At 35.3% G+C, this 24,338-nt stretch overlaps 2 protein-coding genes, 1 long non-coding RNA gene and 1 pseudogene across 3 annotated transcripts; 1 reads left to right on the top strand and 3 right to left on the bottom strand.

Annotated features, from left to right (window-relative positions):
- Positions 1-710: 710 nt before the first annotated feature.
- Positions 711-1,522, bottom strand: LOC112088323 (annotated as a pseudogene).
- A 1,014-nt stretch (positions 1,523-2,536) lies between these two features.
- LOC112088339 lies at positions 2,537-3,544 on the top strand. Its single transcript, XM_024158581.1, has one exon. The coding sequence runs from the start codon at positions 2,537-2,539 to the stop codon at positions 3,542-3,544; it is 1,008 nt and encodes a 335-aa protein (XP_024014349.1).
- An 8,609-nt stretch (positions 3,545-12,153) lies between these two features.
- LOC18009851 lies at positions 12,154-14,531 on the bottom strand. The gene is made up of 2 exons (XM_006392304.2): positions 14,343-14,531; positions 12,154-13,816 (listed from the first exon to the last, which is right to left on the bottom strand). Exon 2 carries the CDS (start codon positions 13,517-13,519, stop codon positions 12,437-12,439), a length of 1,083 nt encoding a protein of 360 aa, XP_006392366.1. The 5' UTR covers positions 13,520-13,816; positions 14,343-14,531; the 3' UTR covers positions 12,154-12,436.
- A 7,411-nt stretch (positions 14,532-21,942) lies between these two features.
- Positions 21,943-23,413, bottom strand: LOC18010000. Its single transcript, XR_002896558.1, has 4 exons — positions 23,159-23,413; positions 22,991-23,074; positions 22,480-22,902; positions 21,943-22,352 (listed from the first exon to the last, which is right to left on the bottom strand). It is a non-coding gene; the product is annotated as an uncharacterized LOC18010000 (long non-coding RNA).
- Positions 23,414-24,338: the final 925 nt, after the last annotated feature.

Here is a 24,338-nt window from a genome sequence, read left to right on the forward strand (position 1 = left end):
GTAGAATAAAGCATCTCAATGACTAAAACCAAACGTTTTTTTTTATATATTATCTCTATAATTGACATATTCTCACTGTTGTTTCTTAGCATAGCTAAAATAAGTGTGTGTTGAATTTCTATGAAGGATATATATGATTCGAACTACAGACGTGGAAGAGCTATACAACAAGAGTAAGAAAAACAGGCTTTAGAAGGGTGTACACGGTACACCATATTAGATCAAGGAGAATAATGAAAGTAGCTTGTATTTATTTTTGTTTCACTATATATATGTTATTAATTTGGTCCTTTTCTGTAAATATTTATTTAGAAATAGGTCAAGGAACTATAAATATGACAATGATAAAACTCATGGTTTAATTAGGTGAGTAACCAATTTTTCTTTTCTCATTAAGAATGTGGCACATGTATTCCCATATCTAAGTAACTAGCAAAGATGCATAATGTGGACACTTGAGAAGAGAGAGAGTGTGCCTCTAGATAGAAGTCAAAATAATTACCAACTAATCCCATACTTATAAGTGATTATATATTGCATTACCACAAAATAACACAGATTTCTATCTCATATTATACTGTAAATGTAAAAGTTGAATATCCACAGAGATGAAGATAGAGGAAAACAATATAACAACCATGCAACTGGTGAAAGACAAAAAAAAGAGTATAGGATTGCTGAAATTTGATAGCATATCCTACTCTCCACTTTTACATGTTTTCACGACACCACAACAAAAAGTAAATCCTCGCGTCCATTGGTTTGTCGGCAGCTCCAGGGATGAACTTGAATGGCCCAAGCTCTATCTCGCTTTGGACGGATGTGTCACTGAATCTCTTTGTATCTGTCACAAATCACAATTACCAAAAACAATAAAACAGAGTTTAGCCACAATTCACTCGAAGCAACTTAGAAAAGCAAGAGTAACAAAGGGAGACCAAAAAAGATCCTATATATGCAGACCGAAATAGAAGTAAGTTCAGCCTATAAACTCTAAAAACCAGAATTATGCAGCCAGATTAATATCAAGAGCAGAGAAAAACAAACTGAGAAGATCAAATTAATCTCTTTGCATCAATCATAATTAACAAAAACAAAACAGAGTTTAGTCGCAATTAACTTGAAGCAAATTAGACACGTATTGGAAATAACTTGGCCAGCAAGATTCCAAGTTATCTCCAATAAAATCAACAAAGGAAAACTAAAAAAGATCCGATATATGCATGAAATCAAAATCGAAGTAAGAACAATCTTATAAACCCTGAAAATCAGAATCATGCAGCCACATATCAAGAGAAAGACTGGATGAGAGATTACATACCAATGACAGTGTTCCCGGCGACCTGGTTCTTCGCGGCATCACCAATCAACCTCTCAGAGTCGGGGAGGACTTTGCAAGACGGCGTCGTTGTTTACCTTGATCATCAGCAATGGTCTCAACACAGTCGTGTTGCGATACTCCGACGCAAGAGTAAGTACCGAGATCGATTCCGATCTTTGGACATTCTCCTTTACCGGCCATTATCAATCAATCGAACAGAGATAGCAAGTTTTAGCGATAACAGAGAAGAAATTCGAAAGCTTTGAGCAGAGAAAGAGAGATTAGAGGTAAGTTTTAGGGAAGAAGAAAGAGCTTCACAGCTGAGGTATATATAAGCTCAAGACTTATGTTTCGAAAATGTTCGATAGGGGTTTTCCTGAACGTTGGACCAGGTTTAGATTGATTGATCCGACTGTCTAAAGAGATGATACCTTTTTCCAATTCTTAGGCAAAAAGGAAAAAGAACAAATTGTAGAAAACAGAAAATTTGGATTGTACAGTTCATTCATTGGATACGTTTATGTATTACGACAGCATCTTTTTCAGTCCAGGTTAATGGTGAATTAGCTGGTTTTTTTTAGAAGCGAAAGGGGGTTGAGGCAGGGATGTTCACTATCTCCATATCTGTTTGTCATTTGCATGAATGCTTTATCAAAAAAATTGGATATTGCGGCGGCTGATCGGAAGTTTGGCTACCATCCCAGATATAAAAATATCCCCTTAACACATTTGTGCTTCGCGGATGATAAGGTATTCACGGATGGTAGAAAGAGATCCATAGAAGGGGTCATACAGGTGTTTGATGAATTTGCTCTTTGTTCAAGCCTGCAGATTAGTGTGGAGAAGTCTACCATTTTCATGGCAGGATTGGCACAGGCCGAGCAAGATTCGATTCTTGCTGATTTTCCATTTGCCTTGGGTTAACCTCCAGTAAGATACTTGGGGCTGCCTTTACTTACGAAGCAGATGACGTCTGCAGACTACACACCGTTGATAGAAAAGATTCGAACTACAATTAAAAGTTGGACAGTTCGATTCCTTTCTTACGCTGGTCGATTACAATTGGTTCGTTCTGTTCTTTCAAGCATAGCAAACTTCTGGCTCGCGGCCTTTAGATTGCCGGGTGCTTGTATTAAAGAAATCGAGAGGATGTGCTCTGCCTTTATCTGGTCTGGCCCATCTCTTCATTCGCACAAAGCAAAAATCTCCTGGAATATGGTTACTCGACCGTTGAGTGAGGGAGGACTTGGTCTTGGTCCTCTCAAGGAAACCAATAAGATCTCGAGTTTAAAACTTATATGGAGGATCCTATCTGCTCGCGACTCGCTGTGGGTGACGTGGACTCACCAGAATCTGATTGGCAAAAACTTTTTCTGGTCAATCAAGGAAAAGACACAAGCTGGCTCTTGGATTTGGAGGAAACTCTTAAAGTTAAGACCAGTGGCAAAACTTTTCCATCGCATGGATATTCGAAGTGGCTCGGCTACATCGTTCTGGTTTGATCATTGGTCAGGACGACTCGTTGATATTATGGGTCAGAGGGGATGTATAGATCTTGGTATCCGAGAGAATACAACAGTGGAGATGGTCCTCAAACATCATAGACGCAGGCGACATCGAGTTGGGATTCTGAACCAGGTCGAGGACGAAATAGAGAAATACAGAGCCAGTGCAAACTACGATCTGAAAGATGTAGCACTCTGGAAATGTGGTCACGAAAAATTCAAACAGAGGTTTAGATCAAAAGATACATGGCTGCAAATTCGACAGACCAACATTCGATGGGGCTGGGAGGAAGTGGTCTGGTTCAAATATGCTACGCCTAAGTATTCTTTCTTCCACTGGACGGTAATGCACAACAGTATCTCCACAGGGGATCGTATGATCAAATGGAATGCAAACGCCAATCCCAGTTGCGTGTTATGCAATCATCCTCTTAAAACAGTTGATCACCTCTTTTTCAACTGTCCATTCTCAGATCAGATCTGGCAAACTTTGATACGAGGGCTCCTACGAGATAGGTACACCACGAATTGGCATGAGGTGCTCAGCCCTGTGAAAGATAGCTCGCAGGATCGGATTTCTCTGTTCATCCTCCAATATACACTCCAAGCTACCATATATGGCATTTGGCGAGAACGGAATGACAACGGCATGGAGGAAACCCCTCCCACCAGGCTCGACTTATCAAGCTCATTGACAAGACGGTTCGCAACAGGCTGAGTACCATTCGAACTCAGGGTGATCACACCTACGACGATGGCTTAGAACTCTGGTTCTCGACACGAAGCTAAAAGTATTACTTTTGAATGTTTTTAAAACACTCTGTCTACAACTTTCTAGAATAGCTTGATTTTTGTTCAAAGCACATTCAGTTTCAGTTGCACTCGATGTAAAAACTTTTTTGATTGAATACAATTTTACATTCTTCAAAAAAAAAAAAAAAATTGGATTGTAAAACTGGAAATTTGTTCTAAACGATCAGTCATATGGTGGTCCCAATAAGAAATTGGAAAGGTATCTAATTGGCTGTGACGGGCAGTGAAGGGTAAAATATGTGTTAGATGCAATCTATAATTCCTTGATTCGATCGTAACGATACAGATAACCATTACTCTACTGAGCAAATCAAATACAAAAATTTAGTATCCGTTAAAAATAAAAGAAAACATAAATATTAATTATAAGACCAGTATATCACAATTTTTTGAGTTAAATTTAAAATTTTCTATACATTTTTTCATTCTTTTATAATCTCTTTTTTTTAAAATTATTACAGATCAAACCAGATATTTGGCTGAATGTCTTATACGAAGCGAAATTTTTTTTTTTATCCAGATAAAGCAGAAAAAATTATGAATATCATAAAAAATCCAAGATATTTGCTTAAATTAAGGTTGTTTAAGTCTTTTTTCATTATATTTGATAGTAACAAAAAAAAAGAAGAACTATGTACATAGTTCATACAAAACCAAAACTGAGAAGTCTAAGGATTCATTCAGCTTGTGGCTACGGTATTGAGTTTAAGGTATCATCCATTGTTTTTCTTCGTCTTCTTTAAGATTCATGAATTAACACAAAACAAACTAAAGCATAATCGAAAACACTACAAGAATATAATTATTCAAAAAAAATACAAATGATAGTGAATAATTCAGTGTTCACATGATCATGGCTCATCAAAGTGTAGCTGCAAGGGCATGCACTAGCTACATCATATGGCTCACTGGTTGTATACACAACGTCAAATCACTCAAGTGTCCGTGAAATCTTCCATTGACATTTTTTAAGCACACCTTTTGCACACCAAATTGTTGTCTCGTGATGGCACCAATTAACAGATACTTTATCTGTCCACAAAACCACAACTTTCCACAAAAATCCATCAGTTTAACATCAAAACTAGGAAACCTAAAAACAATTTCCAGATGACAGCTATATAACACGTTCTCTAATAAAATGATGAATACAGCCATTGCTAGTTTATAGATATGTCTCCTGCTCTCCATATATATCTTTGTTAAGCAGTAAGTCGTGATGGATTATCCAAGTCTCCCTATGTGACTACGACAAGGGGACAATGCAATTACATCCAAAGGCTTGCAGATGATACAATATATCAAGGTACACTTAAACTAGAAACATTTACTTTTGAAACCGGAAATAAGGGAATAAGCATGCTAAAAAATGTCTTGTTTGGCTTTGGAAAAACCAGCGTATTTGAGGAGACTCCTAAGAGATTCTTAAGTCGCATATTCTTTTATTGTTGGTTTAATTTTGTTTTTAAATTAAAATTTAATAACACAACTAAATTTTATTAAAATAATATCAATTTATTGAGACTTATTTTAGAGACTCAGTAGATGGTCTTAGATACCTATAACTACTGCATATTTTCTCGTCAAGATTTGATGACTCAAACTCTCAATAATTTGAGTTTTTGTATCGAATACCTCCATCCAATTAATTGCATCAAAAATTTTGCGGACTTGATGTAGTTTGAGACTTGCGTTGCCTTCGCGTGGTTTGAGAGAGGGAATCTTGCCACGAAACCTTTGGCAAGTTCAAAAATAAGAACATGCATCTTTCCTCCTTTGATTGACTGACCTTGATTGTTATCCATTTTCTGTGGAAGAAGAATTAAACCATGAAAGAGATTACGAAGAAAAAAAAAAAAAGTGTGAGCAAGAAAGGAAAGAAGGAAGATGATATTTGGTATATACTTAAAAGCAACTATATGGCTTAACTTTTGCTAATTTTTATTTTGTTTTGCGGATATACAGGTTTGTTAAAATGATATATACTACATGATAGCGTTGTTTCTGTGACATAAAATGAAATTTCCTAATTTGCGAGATTATTTCCCAAATCATAATAGTGACGTTGTTGTACAAATTTTGTCCATTTTTACATTAAGATGAGGCGTAGAGATGAAAATCGTTTTTTAAAAAAAATAACAGAACGATTTTCAACATTAACATGAAAAAACTTAAGCTGAGTTTTCCTTACTTAGAAGTGTTCTTTTGAGTTGTATCATTGTTTAAATGGTTAAGCCTCTTTTTATTATACTCATTTCCTCATGCATATCATGTAGATAGCCTTAATGCAAATCTTTAGTTTTGTTCGAAAAGAAAGCAATGTTCTTGTTTTGCTAATAACATCAAGAGGAATCATCTTATGATCCTAAGCGATTTTTCGTTTACAGAAATTTGTACTCATGTGTTCAATTTTGATCTATCAAAAAGTCATTGACACATGGGGAGGGTAAATCCAGCTTTACCAGTGTCATACACATCTGTATTGACACAGTCACATAGGATGTTTATAAACAATTCGAAAAGGAAATTTGAAATTGCAACACATTTTAGCCATGTCAAGAACCAGAAAACGAAGGTTACAGGATATCAAATTTGAAATCTTATATAATTTTGTAAATCGGGAAAGACTTGTCACAAGCTTAGACTTCTGCCAGACTCTATACTCCACAACGACTTCCATCGGAAATATCAATAAAGTGGTCACTTGTCAGAAGCTTGGAGTACACTTCCAGTTGTAGAATTTGTAGTAGAAGATCATGGCATCATATTTAGCCTAGTAGAATTTGTAGTAGAAGATCATGGCATCATATTTAGCCTAACATCTGACAAAAGAACGTTTCCCAAAAACAACTAATACTCAGTTCAAGCAATTAAAATCTAATTGAGAACCAATTGCATTTAAAAACAGTTGAATATAAATTGCAATAAAAATGCAATTGAGAACCAATTGCATTTTAAATTTCTCTCTCCACCGTGACCACGTTCTCGCTCTCTCACCCTAGACGCTCCTCTCTCTCTCCCTCCCTCACTCCGAGGATAAATCAGATAATTGATTAGTTAAAATAGCAAATTGCCGTGATAGTTTTTTAACGTTTTGGTGATAGACAAAATAAGCCTAAAAGTCCCAGTAGAAAGACATGATGTGTATTCTGTTTACAAAATCTTATGAATCTAATGGTAAATACAAAAGGGATGGTTCTGTTTTGTTTCAAGCAACTACCGAAGAGTCTGAACCCTATACCTCTTTCTGTTGCTACAACCAAAACAGAAAGAGCTACGGAAGATACAGAAACGAAACAAGGATAAACGAAAGACAAATTTATTTTCACTACCAAAATATAAAAGTAATATCCTTTCAAACAAACAAGAACCGACGTTTGATGATTCATAACAAACAAACTACGGTGTACATTCAAAAGCTCCAAGAATTACATATATGTATATGTTTATGCAAATCACAAATGATTGAAACAGATAGCACAAGGGGATGAAGGGTGCTATGCATATGCGGAAACCCATTAAGGATTTAATTAATAAGGAGATCAAAGTTGATCTTACAAGGTATATTAGTGGGCCGCCTCTTGTGAATGTACGTACTTCATTGTTCATGCGTTGAAGAGAGCTGATTAGTTTTGTTTTGTTGTTTGCTTAATCGAAATTGATCATTGCTGTAGTACTCCACAAGGTTTTTGAATCAATGCATGATATCATACGGAAAAATAATTAAAAGGGCTCTGCTGCAGTTGTTGAAAGAATTATGATATGTTAACGAAATGTCGCTTGTGACTACGGAATGGAAAAAGTACAAGAATTTATTTATTTTTAAATTGATTCCGTGAATGATTCAATGTTCACATGATCATGGCTTATCAAAGTGCAGCTGCAAGGACATGCTCTTGGCCCACTGGTTATAAACAGAATGTCAAACCGTCCCCAAATCTTCCCTTGGCGTTTGTTTTTCGGCAATTTCTCCACACCAAATTTTTGTCTCGTGATGGCACCAATTAATAGAGATGTCAGATGTTCAGCCCGTGTCCAACTGGCCCAACCTGTTGCGGTTTATTTTCTCTCCGGACCGCGCGGGTCGGCCCATCGCATGCGGTTTGAAAATCTGTGTCCAGACCCGCCCTGCATATTTTAACGGGTTAGCGGGTCAGCCCGCAGGTTGTAACCAAAACATGTTTCAATTGTTTTGTAACCCAAAATCTGTTTATGTTTCTATCGTTTTTGAAGAACTTTATGGGAACCAACCCTGATTTGACTAGATCTGCAAATAATAATCGACCCTAAGAGTGTTAGACAAAGTCTTAGACTAGGACAGTGGCGGAGCGAGAAAAAAAATTTACAGGGGTCAATTTTAGTTTATAATGTATTCTAAACAAATTTTACGGGGGTCATTTAGCTAAATTATTAATATTATATCTAATTTTTACATAAAAATTATAAATATTTATAAAAAAAATTTGAATTTCACCTGAGTCAATTGCACCCCCTCCTAACATGCTCCCTCCGCCGCTGGACTAGGAGATCTTGATGAGCTGCTTCTGTAAATATGTGCTTGACCATCATCTGAACTTTCCCGTCAGATAGAAAACAGCATGTAGTATCCACTGCTGTCATCTCTGCAAATTAACAATTGATAGGGACAGCATTCATTAAGTTTGTAAAGGACTTTCAACTCAGTAGAATCAAAGTCTTTTTACTAATCATGTACATGAATGCTTGCTCTAAATCTTGGAACGTTTTTTTTATAAACCAGAACTTTAGAGGAGAAGCAAAGAGTTACGAAACCTCCAATAAAAACATTCTTAAAATACCCATTGAAAAAGTACAACAGGAGAAACAATAAAAGAAGACAAAGCAAAAGGAGAAGTTATCGTCAAACAACAAAAGAAGACAAAATTTTCTATGCTAGAAAATCGACGGCATGGAGAACTAAGGTGGACTGATTCCAACGAGATACCAATAATCCATTTCTTGTGACCCTAAGAAAAATGCAATGAGATGAATCAAACATGTAGTTAATAACGACAACTAAAAATAATCTTACTTGGCTTAATGGCCATTCATTCAATTTAAAAAAAAACAGTTTCAAGCAAGATAAAAAAATTCCAGAAGTAGCAAAATGAGTTATGTAGAAAGATAATTTGGACTGAATAGCAAAAGAATCTTAAGCTGCGATGGAATAAAGAGAATTTAGAAAATTCAGAGAATCCAAGTATGTAATTCCTTATGAAGTCAGAAAACATATAAAGCAATGGAAATCGAAACTGCCACAGACCAAAATTGCAAAATTCCAGATGAACAGTGAGGGATGTCACCTGTAATCTAGACTCGAAATCTTTTGCTGATTAGTGCTTTAATCAACTATCTTAAAATGCCACAATAAGAAATGCAAACCAAAATCCAAAAAGACATGATAACAATTTGGAGATTATCAATCAGATTCAAGAGTTAACCATGTCTGGTTTGTGGAGACCCAGAACGGATCTGCCCTATATCGATGAATATGGTGCCCGGATTATTACCAGAGTTTCCATTTGGTGTGTGATTCAAAGGCAATCGAAGGAACCCGCTAAACCCGGGAATCAAAGTTTGTCTTCTGCGGTTTACCTGCAAACCCGCTAAACCGCACCGAGTTGGCCCATTAAACCCACGCTCTGCAACGGGTCAAACCCGCTAAACCCGGGAATTCATGAACATGTAAAATTGTGTCCAAACCCATCCTGTCGTGGATCTACTTGGGCTTGGCCCGCGGGTTAAGGCCCATATTGACATCTCTGCCAAATAACATATACTTTATCAATTCATAAAATTGCCAACTTTCCACCAGAATCCGTCAGTTTAACATCAGAACTAGCAAAACTATCATAATTTTCCAAACCCTCAAAAATTTCCAATGACAGTTATATAACACGTTCACACAATAAGCTGATGAGCACTTCCATTGCCAGTTTATACAAAGTGTAGTTAGCATTTGACAACTCAAACTCCCAAGTTTGAGTGTTCGTATCTAGTTAGTTGCATCAAGATTTTTGCGGCCTCCTATTACATATATTTTTCCATCTAGGACGTATGCAGAAGGATTCACACGTGCGACCTGCATGCTTGGGCTTCATGCCATGTGTGAGAACGACAGTCCATGACCATGACACTAGAAGATGCATGATCATCTTTTATGAATCTGCCAATGGCATAGATATTAGAACCAACTTTTGCAAAGTCCGACTGATACGTAGAAGGAGAATTTGGAGATGTTGTTGGGACCAAAACTTTCTTGGAGCTATTTGGTCTCCGGCAGAGAGTGAACAAACATTGTGGGCTGTAATAGGGTTTAGCGAGTTCTAAGCACACATAGAGACAACTCTCTGTGCCACTTAAGAGGATTCGGGTTTGGTAAAGCTCCATTGAAAAAAAAAGGAGAGAGCGGAATCTCTTGAAAATGAAGGAGAGTGTCGGGTAATACAATCTCGAAACGCAGGCTAGGCAGTTTAATACCCAATCATTTGGAAGCATCATAAACGTTATCGACTCTTTTTTTAATTCATTGTGTGATCTTAGGGTGTTAGGGGAACTCTCACGCAGAAACCCTCTTTTGTTTCTTTCTCAATTTCTCCACCAGTCTCAAATCTTTTATAGAAAAATATTATTTTCCTAATCCCATTAGGGTTTACGTGTATTATGTACGTTTATTAATCCTATCAAAACATGGGATTTGTACGTCTTCAGCCAACAATTCCTCTTAGGAACAAGATGGGCCTCATCTGATGCTAGAGCCCATTACAAAGAAGATTTTCGGAATTGCTTGAAGGTTGCAACAAAAGGTATACTGCTTACTGCAAACAATCAGATTTAACCGATTGCTTGGGCTGTCGTACAAGCTAAGAATTCTGACAATTGGTTATGGTTTATCAAGCTGATCAAGGCTGATTTAGGGCTTCAAAATAGCAGCAGCTTTGTTCGTATATCTCTGATAGTTCAAAAGTAAGCATTTGATTATCGTTATCCCATTTTCTTATACCTTTATTTCTTATCTAACTGTTTGGTACTTTCAGGGACTAATCGAAGTAGTGAAAGCTGAATTGCTAGAAGCAGAACGTAGAATGTGTGTGAAACATATTGTTGAGAATTTGAAGAAGAAGCATAGAAATAACAATTTTCTTAAGCCTATGGTTTGGAACTTAGCTTGGAGCTATAACCCTACAGAATTTGAGGAGAATAAGCAAAAGTCGCAAGACTATAGCATGGCCTTGTACGATGATGTGATGAAGAAGGAACCAAAGACTTGGTCTCTCGCTTTTTATAGGCTCGGAAGTTTCTGTGAATAAGTAGACAACAATGCAACCGGGTCTTTTTTAACTCAACTATTACCAAAGCAAGATCTAAGGCAATAATACCAATGTTGGAGACAATTCCGAAACAAGCAATGCTGAGAACCTCATAGAGAAAGAACAAATCCAGCAGGCGACAGGAGAGGTTTACAAAATATGTTGTAGAGATGTTTGCAGAAGAGAAAGAGGATGCTAAGAAGTGTAGAACAACTCCTGCTTCTTATGGATGGTTTGATGTTGAACTTTTTGGGAATTCTTACAATGTGAACACTATAAAGAGGACTTGTTCATGTGGGAAGTGGTAAATCACTGGGATACCATGTCAACATGCTTGTGGTGCGATGATAGATGCATGTATAGATGTAGAAGATTACGTATCCGAGTGCTTCTTCACTCTTAAGTGGCAAAAGACTTACAACGCATCCATCAATACAGTAAGAGGACACCGCTTCTGGATGAAAGGTAATTTTTCATTAATAACTTCACCTCCATAACCTATACTGCCTGGGAGAAAGAAAAAGAAGCAAACCAAGTTCCCAAGGATTAAAGGCAAACATGAATCACCAAAAAAGAAGCAGAAAGAAGTACTTGGAAGGGCTGGACACACCATCCACTGCTCAAAATGTGGTGCAGCTGGACACAATGCAGCTGGCTGTAAAATACATCCGAAGAAGAAGATGAAGAAGTCACACGAAACAATGGAGGTCTCATTTAATCTCATTTTGGTCTTTTATTTTGATCTTTGATTTCAGTTTGTCTCACTTTGTTTTTGTCTCTGTTTCATCTCATGCTTTTCAGGTTGGTTCTTCTTCTCAAGGGCCGGATCTGATTTCCCTCACACAACCCAGTCAAGCTTTGTAGTTGGTTTGCCATTTCACATTACGAGTTTTTCTTGTGTTTGACATCGATTAGATTTTGTTGTATGGATACAACGTTTATTACCACAAAATAGAGATTGTAGAGTTGAGGGGGTGTATAGAAGTCAACCCTTTCATTTATATGCTTATGCAAATCACAAGACACAAATGATTGAAACAATAGTGCTTATCAAAATTTTCGCATGAATAAATATACAGGTGCTGTCGAATCTGTATGGCAAAAATTGCTCATAAGTTGAAGAGAGGGTAAAGGCTGATTAGTTTTGATTTTTTTTTTTCTAAATCAAAATTGATCACATAATAAAGGTACAAAAATATGATCCATCAAGCAGAAAACATTTCAAACAACAAACCCTCACAAGAGTAAAATCCCCCAAAACCCTCTTTTACAGTCAAAGTGTCTTTGCCACAAAACTGAATTATGCCCCCCTTTTTTTGCGCAACATATTCTCAAATATTTTAGTCTTAAATCCCTCTCTCTCTCTCTCTCTCTCTCTCTCTCTCTCTCTCTCTCTCTCTCTGCTTGTTTCACCAGGAATCTGTACATACATTGCCACAAAAGCCAAAGAAACAGCCTTTGCCACGATTTTAGTTCTCAGCTTCAAGAAATAGGCTGAGTTCCACATACCTCTCCTGTGAAGAAGATCTCGAGTCTCTCCGACCTCTTAAGCTCAAACTATCCTCGTTCTGTGGTGCAAGCAACAGAGCACCGCTGCGTTCTTCGGTCACAGTCCTATCATCTTCTTCTTCCATGTCCCTTAGACCTCTCAGGGCCATGGAATCTGAAACCGGGAAGTAGACAAGCAAGCAAATGGAAACCACGGAGAAGCAGAAGAGGGACAAGAAGGCGAGGAAAGAAATGGCTTCGAATATAATCTTCTCTGCCTTTGTGAGTACCGATAAACAGAGCATAACAATCCTCAATGGAAGGAAACTCGAGACCGAGAATATCAAAGTGTATACTCTCTTCTGCAGACGCTTATTAATCACCAGTTTCAGTATCTGCCTTCCAAGCCAGAACAAGTAAGCTGTTAAAACCGCTGCAAACACACCGAGAAAGATGGTACTCAGTAGAGGGTATGTGCACAAGGCGACCTGGTCCTGATCAATAATAACTCGGGAATAGGTTCTTGTGAAGTCGTGTGGCAGCTTTACAAACGAGCCACTACCACCGTTTAGGCGTGACTCGGATAAGACGACCGCAAGTTGAAGAGCAAGCATGGGGAGACAATAAAGAATAATATAACCCGCCGTGTTCCTGTTCCATTTTCCGCTCAGAGCACCTGACTCCATCTTCAAAGGAGCACGCAAGAGAAACATCAGTGTCAGAAACAGGCAAGGCTCTGCGAATCCTAGATTGGAGACGATGTACCACTTGCAGACGTTTTCTTGCCATCGCAGATCCAACCCGCTCAATATCCTCCTGTGACGCCTCAACAAACTCAATCGAAAAATCTCACCAACAGACCACCAGATAGCAAAGAGAATGAACGTGATTCGGATAATCCAGGGACCGCTAAAGTAACCGAGCTGGATATAACCTTGCTTACGAACGTGAGACTGGAAATAGAAGGAGTAAGCGATGCAAAGGAAACCTAGAACAATAAGCAGAGCGACTAGACATATCGTCACCACGCCGAATGCATCGGGAACTAATTTTGTCAGGGGCATCACCCAAAACACAGTATCCACGCATGCTCTCTACCAGCATGGATGCAGAAAGTTCTCTAGCAGTAGCCAACAGTTAACGTGCCTTCTCTCCAAAACAATTTTTCAAGATTAGTGACTACTCATCGATGGAAACAAAGAGAAGATTTGACCTTTTCAACTCAAAACCATACAACGCTAAGGAAGAACACAACCACTTGAATCTCAGCAAACACAACTAACTTAAGAGCAGCTCAGATCACCCGATGCAACTTTTGTGATCTTGACTCTAGCACTTGATATGCGTGTTACCTACATAAACTGAACAAAAAGAATGAATGAATGAATCAGAAGTTGCCAAAACATGTATCCAAGATCTGAAAACAAGACAATACATCACATGAATTCCTTTACAATACAATCTCTGCTTGTTGATAATTCGCAGATAAACATTCATGAAACAATCTGAAAACTATGAAACCTTGAATCTCGACAAAAAGACAACCAAGTTTGTAGAAATAAAGACGATTCCAGTAACGTATTGACAAATCGATCACAAAAACTGAAAATATAAAGCCAAGTCAACAAGGTTTCCATAAATCTTCTCGTCCCAAAAAAGACATTCTCTATTTACACAGAATCATCAAAGTCAATACGATAAACGAATCGGGCAAAAAAAAAATAATTCAATTATACGCGGATAATGCAAACACGGAAATATCAAATAGTACCAGATCCGAGGCAGAGAAAACAACGAAATAACGAGAGCAATTCAAAAAACGCGAAACGAATCCATAATTTCATCAAACCAAAAAAATTCGTAAAAGCGAAAATAGAGAGAGCTTACAAGGAGGAGAATCTGGATCCAAAGAGTTTTGAACGGGGAAGATCTGAGCGGCGGCGGGAGAAAGGAGATCGGAGAAAACCCTAAGAATCGGAGAGAGAGACGAAGGAATGAGGCATAAACACAGAGAAGGAGGAAGAAGAAGGAAAGGAGAGATAGGGAAGGAGAAAAAAAAGATAGAGAGAGAAGAAGGAAGAGAGACTCTCCGTTGGTGACAGGCTGTATCCAGCTGTGATAACCGAGAAAATCTGGATCCGGGCTCGGGTTTGTTTTTTTGTGAGTTGTCCGGGTTTCGGATATATTTTTTTTCTTTTAATTTGTTTACGTGGCTCCACCCTGGCGGCGTTTGTCTTTTTCCTTGTTTGTCTCTGTTTTTAACTGGAAAAGCATAATTTAATTGTGACATATTAAAGAGTCAAACATGGCAAAAAAAGGGACGATGGAGAAAAGTATCCTAGGAGGGAATTGGAGTTTGATAAGAAGAATTTATATATACTGATAAAAATAAAATTAATTCTGAAAAAGAAAAAAAAACGTTTAGTTATTTCATTCTCAAGATATTTATTGTTTTGAGTTACCATTCAAAATAGATCATTCGAAAATATTATATGAAATATCTGCAATAAAATATAAGTTCAAAGAAAGAATAAGATAATGAGATAATTCAAAAAATATATTGCTTTTTGATTAAAAAAAGTTACATATTTTATTTCAACTTATCTATTTTTGGATGTAAACTGAACCTTATAATTGATTATGTTTATTGAATTATCCCTAAAAACGCGAAATCATATAAATGAAATTAGTTACCAGCATACTCTATTCATCGATTCATTTCTTTTCTAAGGAATATGCAAAACAGTTTTTTAATATCAACGATGCAAGAAAAACGAATGTTGACGTTGTCAAAATATGTGTGGTTAGGTTCTTCTTTTAAGCCACGTCATTGCAAATTAAATGTTTAAGAACATGTTTATCAATAGTTTCTAGGTGGATTTCTAGCATTTTTTTGGCTTTTTTAATCCAAAAAGTTGGTTTGAGGAGTAGGATCGATCCTAATTTAGGGATTGGAAGGATCGATTTTTTTGGTTATGTGTCACGATTTAATTGGGTGGGAATTGAAAGAAAAAAAACTGAGTTGGAAATTTTTTTTTGTTCGGTCATTTCTTCTTTTCGGTGGAAAAAAAGCCTCGAGTTCTCTGGAGGCAATTTTCTTCTCCGAGAACATGTATCAGCGCCGACGATCGTCATCCGGCAGAGAAATCGAGTGACCGCAGGCGTCTTATCTTCCAATCTCCGCCTGAAATTGCGTCATCGCCGGCGTCTTTTCTTCCACAAGGTCTCCTGAAATCGCATTACCACTCGATCAAAAGCTGCAATGGATCGAGCAAAAAAAGTTAAGTAGAAACTAATCTAAATGATTTTGTTTTAGTAGTGATGTTTCTCACCTGTAAATCGATTTGGGTATAGGTTAGTAATGTTTTGATTTGGGTTTTTTGATGTGGTTGGATTTTATTCTTGCTTGCATATGAATTGGATATAGATGTTTGTAATGGATGATTCCTTGAGATGATTTGGTTTTAGGTGTTGTGATTTGAGTTTGATATGGGTCGATGGTTGTGTAAATGATATGTATTTGATTATTATTGCTTGATTATTGCTTGAGATGTTTTGATTTGGTTCGATGGTTGTGTTTACATTTGAGCTTTATTATTGTTTGAGCGTATGTCTTCGATGGTTTGATGGTTTGATGGTTTGATGTGAGCTTGATTATTGCTTGAGCTTCATTGATATCAGTTTGAAATGAGTTTGATATGGTTCGATGGTTTTGCAAATCATATATGTTCTAGTTGTATTGAAAATGCATTGATGTGGTTTAGATATTGTGTGGTGCTTGTTGTTGAGTTTCTCCAATGCACATAAAAAAAAACTAAAGTTTTTTGTTGAGTTTCTACTCTCAACTTTAATAATAAACTACTCAAATAGAAACTCATGAGGGTTTCTCTGATAATCATGCTCTAAGAATCTTTGTGACTAAATCAATGCAAGTGGAATCTTCAGGCTTAGGAGTAAGGACAGATCAAAATATCCACGAAACGCACTGGTATATTCTGGTGAAGAAAGTTGTTAAACAATGAGATAAACCTTCTTTCCTGCGGAGGAATAGTGCTTACAACCACTTCAATCTCCCACGGATTTGTTGATTTTTGGATCCTTCCATGAGACCTAATGATTATGCGAAAATAAACAGAAAATCCATATATATTAGTCATCAAAAACAAAATTTATGTGTTTTGAGGCATCACAAGAGAAGATTATGCTGACTACCTAAAGGTGTTCGACCTAACCACATGAGTATTTTTAATCCATCATAGACTAGAACTACCACATAGTTGTGTAGAATGAAATGGCTTATTTTATCCATGATACTAAATGTACTAGTTTTGACCCAACGACTTACAAGTTAGAGAGGAAGGACGAGGATTATCCACGGGTGACAGGTTTATTAAACGTCTTGTGTCATACAAAATAGAGAATTTAGGCAAGATAACAAAAAAAAAACTGTTGAAATTAAGACTAATCAGAAAAAAAAATTATAGTCATGAATTTGATAGTCTATATGTTTTCTAGATTTTTTGCCAAAATATTCTCAAATTCTCACGCTCGGAAAAAGTAATAGTAGTCGTGGACATATAAACAGAAAACCAAAAACTCACACTGGAAACAATCCAAATAACCAGTTCAGTTTGGTTTCAGTTATCAGATGATACTTGGAATCTGATCGGATACCTGAATTAACCGATTAACAATTATATATAAAAATATCAAATAAATTATAAGTTTTTGGGTATATTTTCGGTATCAGAAATCTATTTATTTAGTTTTTTTTAAGGTTTTTGGTTGTTTCGTGAAATATCTTAAAGAGCTTTACATCAGCATAAACATTATTCTCTAGCTGAAGCTTAGCTTAATTTTTTCAGATTATTGACATTTCTACTGCCAGTTGAGCCAAATGCTTGTTACTAATGTTTAACCTATTAATTGATTTTTAAGGACTCTAAATCAAACAAACTTTCCTATTGCCATATTGCAAGTAATGAGTATTAGAAATTATATTGTCTTTGGTTTTATTATAAAGTTACATCACTTCTGGCATCTTACAACTCAGAGTTTTTTGTTCATTAATCCTTATAAATACAGAAAATATTTACAACACATGTATTTCCTTATATACAAGTTATCTAAGTTAGATTACTAAACCAAAAAAAAAAAAAAGAAGAGAAAATAAAAGGAGCAGCCGTTTGTAAGAGGCCAAGAGAGAGGGAGAGAAAGAAAAAAAAGAAGAGAAGGAGTCGTGAGAAGAAGAGAGAAGAGATGAGAAGCCGTGGGGAGGAAGGAGAGAGAGAGAGAGAGAGAGAGAGAGAGAGAGAGAGAGAGAGAGAGAGAGAGAGAGAGAGAGAGAGAGAGAGAATTCTTGCATTACACTTAAGAAATAACATTCTTCACCCAAATTTGAGCACCCAAAAAGAGCAAAAAAATACCAAATCACAGATTCATTTGCCACAGCACAGAAAAAAAAATACTATTTACCGCGTAAAACAGTTTATCGTTTATAGCTTTCTTTATATAACAGATTATCCACGAAAATATCCAAAAACATCATTCAATATATTTGCAAAAATTCAAGAGATCAACACATAATTTTTTGATGTTATACATTGCGAGAAATTAGAGAGAGAGAGAGAGAGAGAGAGAGAGAGAGAGAGAGAGAGAGAGAGAGAGAGAGAGAGAGAGAGAGAGAGAGAGAGAGAGAGAGAGAGAGAGAGAGAGAGGAAGAAGAAGAAGAAGCACATAAACAAGAAAAAAGAGAACAAATGTCAGGAAATCAGAATCGGAGGCCAAGACGTAGCGGAGAAGGAATGGACCATCACCACCACAAAGAAGAAGAGTTGAGAATCGTACTGATTGTGGAAGTAAGGAAAATATGAAGCAAAGCAGGTCGGAGCAGATTAAAGTGACTACAAAATACAATGTCAATTACTAGTTCAATAGAGAATTAGAGACGACCTATAAAAGCTCTCGACTTCCTTATTTCAGTGGACATGAAAAATTGATCCATGCGAAGGCTAAAGAGCCACTATACAATTGCCCTCACGGAGACCGCCAATGAGAGTCTATATGCTTTTCATGACTTTTTTACAAATGATCACCTGATTTTGTATTGGTTTGTTTTTGTATTGCTCATTTTCCATCTAAATGCTTATGACCTGCTAATATAATGTTCGAAAAATAAAGATTTTTAAATCTTGGCACTAAGCATATAGGAAGATAATTAAGTGGAACAGAGGAAGAGTTGAGTTTTGTAAAACGTTATCTTTTAAAGAGTCTATTTGAGTGTGTATTGTGTGTGTATGTTGTGTTGTGTTAGAGAGAATGAATTAGAGTTGTGTTATGGTGATTTCATTGGCAATTGTTATTGTCTAATTAGATTTTTGAGAAAAATACAAATCCAAAATAGCAAAAGAGTTTACAAAGTGAATTTAGAAATTATTGAATATCCTAATGTTGCAACGATGATTTCTAAATATGTGAATAATGAACACTATATGATTGTGATTAAGAGAGAGCTAGGAAGTTTTCATAGGAGTTGAGAGAGGTGAAGCACAAGATCGCAATTGTTTGATAATTCTCTATTTTTAATTATGTATAATAGGGATAATCAATAGATTTTTGCATGGTATTAAGTTTATATAATTAAAAAATTTGTCTATATATGCAAGTATTCATTTAGTATATAAAAGGAGAAAAGGTTTTTGGCTAAGATTGTGTAACATGATAAAAAAAAGTCAAGGGAACTTTGCACAAACAGTCAATAATTTAAAGTTTTGTTAGTTTTTTGTAAGAAAATATTTGCAATTATAAATACTTGTACATGGAAAATTTTGCTATTGTTGCCCTTTTACAGTAGTACGTGATGTGTTGTGTAGACTACATACCAACTTGGTATGGGCAAATTAATCGATTATTCCACATAAAAAGTGTAATCATTTATGCCATGATATGAAAGTGTCTTCCGTTGTTTTCTTCATAACCTGGTATTGTGTACTATCACAATCAATCAGCCACTCTAGCTTGATTGGTAGAGATCTTTAGAAGATCATTAAGGTTTTTATTATCTGATTAGCTTTTGTTAAAAATCATTTTCAGAGAGTATTTGTTAACAAAAATTATTTTTAATTTTACTGCTTATATATATATATTGAAGATCATTAACCTATAAAAGAAATTTTATTAGATTAATTTATTTTGTTAAATAACATAAAAATTCATGTTTATTTTAAAATGTAATTTTTTTAATTAAAGTTAATGTTTAGCATTAGTTTATTTCTTCTACTGAATCAAATATCATTTTCATACAAAATAAAGATTGTTGTAGTGTTAAAGCCATTTTACGGTATCTCCAACTCTACTCTATATTTCACTTTAACTGCTATTTTGTAATAATTTTTTTCTAATCCTATTCCATTTTTCACTTTAGAATGGAATAAAAATGATTTTTTTCTATATATGTTGGAGTAAACCCACATTCTACACCATTTTGGAGTTAAATTTTTTTATTTGTAAAATGATCTTTTGAATATTATATTTTAATTTATATTTTTTTATCAACACAACAATAATTACTATAGATAGATATATATACTAGATAAGTATTTATATATATATATATAGGTTTATAGTTTAATTAGATAAATACCTGCATATATGAGAGTTTATAATTTCATATTTTATCACCCGTGAAAAGTAAAAAGAAAAAAAAATATATAACATCGCTGTAATACATAGGTTTTAAAAAAAAATTATTAAAAATTATAAACTATTTACACACAAAATAATTAAATACAATAATTAAAGTATAACTATATTAACATAATTATACTAATATAACAATAACCACTTTATGAATTAATATAATATTTCTGGTCTAGATAAGTACCCAGATATATGCAGGTTTATCATTTAATTTTCATAATATGTAAAAGAAAAAACAAAAAATAAATAAATAAAATAATAAAATAAGATCACCCATGAAAATATGATACATAAATTTAAAAATAAAATTATCAACAATTACAATGTGTTTAAACACAAAGTAATGGGACTCTAATAAAAAAAGACTATTCTACATAAATATTAATGTAATAATAATCATTTTATACATTAACCTAACATGGGCCTTGCTTGATTATTATATATTCTCCTTTATATAATAAAATATTTTATTATCTATAAAAAAAAATAGCAAACGAAATGAGATCACCTGTGAAAATATCTAATACATAAATTTAAAAATAAAGTTATCAACAATCATATGGAGAGGTTCACGAATATCAGATGGACTACTTGCTGATCCTGCTTTAAGCTTTGATGACATTTGCATTTCCTACAATACCGATTCCACACTTTCTCTCCACAAACACCTGCCTCTCTGGACTCTTTGGAGAATATGGAAGAGCAGAAACACATTGTTGTTCCAACAACAAAACATTCCTTGGCGACAAACACTGAGACTTGCTAAGCAGGATTCAGTTGAATGGAGTAATGTTGAGTGTCAAAATACCATGCAGATGAGCCCTCAGAGTGGAAGAAGACATCAGGAACAAGGACTACAGCATTGGAAAAAATCATCGCCTGGTTATGTCAAATGCAACTATGATGGTTATTTACTGAATAACAATTCATTTTCAAAAGCAGGTTGGATCCTGAGAGATGCAAATGGGATATATCGAGGTTCAGGACAAGCTCAAGGAAACAAGGTCAACAGAGCAATAGAAAGTGAATTTCAGGCTTCAATTATAGCAATGCAACATTGTTGGAGTAGAGGATTCATGAAATTAATCTTTGAAGGTGATAATCATACAGTCATGGAACTCGTCAGAGGAAGAAAATTAATCTTTGGCCTTTAAAACTGGATTGTGAAGTTCGATTTTGGCAACGACGTTTCGAAGACATGCGATTCGAATGGATCAACAGAGGAGGAAACAGAGTAGCTGCACTACAAGAAAATAACTATATTATAACAATAAATTCGTTACAATAAGCACACTTTCGTAATAATAAAATTATTGTGACGGAGTTATGACGTTTTTTGGACAGTCATAATACAATCGTCAAATTTTTTTTCTATAATAAAAATGTCACATTTGTTGTGACTAATATATCTAGTAACTACTTCGTCATCAACGGTGACGAGAAATTAAAATAACAAAACTGTATCAATTAAAGAATAAAAAAAACGTTTCAAACCATCATATTTTATTACTGTTATAATGTCCCAAATCTATCACTCATGACGAAATTTTAGTTCTAAATCGTCACAAATAATGACTACGGAATCGTTGCTTATTCGTTATACTTACATAATATCAATTACGTCATTTATTTCGACAATACTTTATTTGCAAATCGTCACAAGTAATGACATAAAGAACATTGACTATCGATCTTAATTTGCAACTATTTTTCGTCCTAATTAACTACTACTTAACTAATGATAAACTAGCATATTAAAAAAAAACTATATTTTCATAAATGAAGCCATGATACAAAAGATCAGTATTACAAAGTAAACATACATAATTAAAAAATAAGTTTACATAGCTTTTGTAAGGTTTTGTATATAAACTTGTAAATAAAGGATGGGTTGCTCAGCATCGTCCTCGGATCTCAAGCTTGACCTTTATCCCTTGCAGGAAATCTCAAACTTGTTGTTGTCTTTTCTCGAAGAAGCTTTCATCTGGTCTAAAACTTGCAAATTTGGCTCAATACACATTTCGTAATCCAAGATTGCAGCATCTTCCCACTTCTGCTGTGATGTGAAACTTGCAAGGTCTGATTTCGTCTAAAGAAATCTTATCACACAACTTTGAAGAATAAGAGGAAGAGCTTCCCCAGTTGTTCCGGCATATATCGTCTTCTGGTTCCACTTTTTTTTCAAGATCTTGTATTTACCTATAAAGGATCAAATCAATAAAGCTACGAACTTTAATTGAAAATGTTTCTCACATCAATAGCCAAAAAATAACTATAACGTAGGCATAGAAACCAAAATCTAGAATGGGATTTAAATGTGACTTACCCGCCAACATATCACCGATATGTAACAAAAAAGGAGACATTTAGCTCACGAATCTGGTCACCCAGTTGGTCATCTTCCTCTGTAATCTCGTTAGCCATTGATATAGATCTTGTGGTGAGTACATTCCTGGCTTTAAACAGTTGTATAATTCTATCAAAATTAAGAGACTGAAACAATATCTTTCAAATCGAAAAGAACTACTACATTTAGTGGAGAATTTGAAGCATTATCTTCTTTGTCCTTAGGGTTGTTTGGCTCAAACTTCTGAACCTGTCAAAGGTTCACATGTAATCAAACCAGTTTGTTTTTCTGTTTTCACCAAGAATCATCTACTCAGGTTGATACTAAGCAAAATCGAAAGGTGAAGAACTGGAACTAGGCCATTCCCTCATTCTGCAGTTGGCTAACCGACTTAGCTTCCTCCTGCACGAGGAAGAACACATTCCCAAAATTAAGAATATATATACAAGAGGATGAAACAAAGTAGAAATTCAAAAGATATAAGTGGTACCTGGAATTGTCGTGCATCAAGCCACCCATTCTTGTGAAACGCTTGACTGCAATCTTCTTCTACGATTCTAGGATCCAAAGCTAGCTGTGTTTAACAAGTCAAAAACACACTCTTTACTCTTTTCGTCGCATATATATACAAACTTTACTATCTAATTCAAAATCAGACCAAAGCTAACAGAAGTGTGAGAAGACAGTCGTCTTCATCGTCGATGTAGTCAAAGTAAAGGTGTGAGGAAGGGAAAATTGGGGAAAGGGGTTTCAGAGATCAGGCTCCCCAACAGCAGAGAACATATTTGGCTGGGCTTTTAAAGCATATTTATCGCTGAAACTCATATGGTTTCTTAAGCATTTTTTATTATTAAAGAAGGAGAAGAGAGAGAAATAAGCTTTTTCTAAAGAGATGAATCAGAGATACATGGACGAGTAAAGGAGAAGAGGAGAGAGAATTTCTCCCCTAACCAACCAATGCGTGCCACATTACCATAAGAACCGATCTTTATGTTTCTTAAATAAGGATCGTTCATATTTTTATTTATTTTAGATTCAATTATTGCTAAGAAATCCACTTAAGAAATCTGCAATAAACATGGTTTTACGACACTCCTGAAACACGGATCTTCGTGAAATCTTTCAACCGTTACGTGGAAAAATAATTAGTGAGCAAATAATAAAAGTATCGTCTTCAAAGCCCGTGAACTCCAGGACACAAAATTAAACCCAATAATCAGCTAATCCATAGAAGAAAAAAAGTAACGCACACACAAATCGACCCATCCACTCCTTAAAATTCAAATCCCAGAATAAAGATTTAAGAAACCCAAATTGAATACAAGAGAAATTACCCAGAAACAAGCAAAAAAAAATCAAAGCAATATGGCTTACTTCTGTTCCGTTGGCGATTCAACGAAACCTATCTAAGGAAATCAAGGATGGGTGTGGAAGAGAAAAAGGGGTTTTTTCTCATAGAGAATTGCTGAAGCAGAGGGCCACTATTGATGCAATCTCTGCTTCTCAGATTTCGAGAAGATGAATCGAGGAAGAAGAAGAAAAAAAATATAGATCAATGATTCAAATTATGGATTACGGAGAAGAGGAAAGGGTTAAGGAGAAGATGAAATGAATTTTTTCTTCAACTATTTCCAATTTATATATATACCCTATACCCTATACCCTATACTTTATACCATTAAACCTTAAATCCCAAATTATATACCATAAACTATAAATAAAAAATTAACTAAATTTTTCTTCTTATTATATATTGGACTAGTTTTTTCTATTCCATTTTATGCTCTTATTATGAAACAATAATTTGTGGTATAGTTTTTTTATAACCTGAGAAATAA

This window comes from Eutrema salsugineum, unplaced genomic scaffold (assembly GCF_000478725.1).
Source record: "Eutrema salsugineum unplaced genomic scaffold, Eutsalg1_0 scaffold_8, whole genome shotgun sequence".
In the NCBI taxonomy this organism is placed as follows: domain Eukaryota; kingdom Viridiplantae; phylum Streptophyta; class Magnoliopsida; order Brassicales; family Brassicaceae; genus Eutrema; species Eutrema salsugineum.

Bases quoted from the DNA above. Each gene is read 5' to 3' on its own strand.
- LOC112088339 (XM_024158581.1), top strand. From the start codon at position 2,537: ATGGTTACTCGACCGTTGAGTGAGGGAGGACTTGGTCTTGGTCCTCTC.
- LOC18009851 (XM_006392304.2), bottom strand. From the start codon at position 13,519: ATGCCCCTGACAAAATTAGTTCCCGATGCATTCGGCGTGGTGACGATA.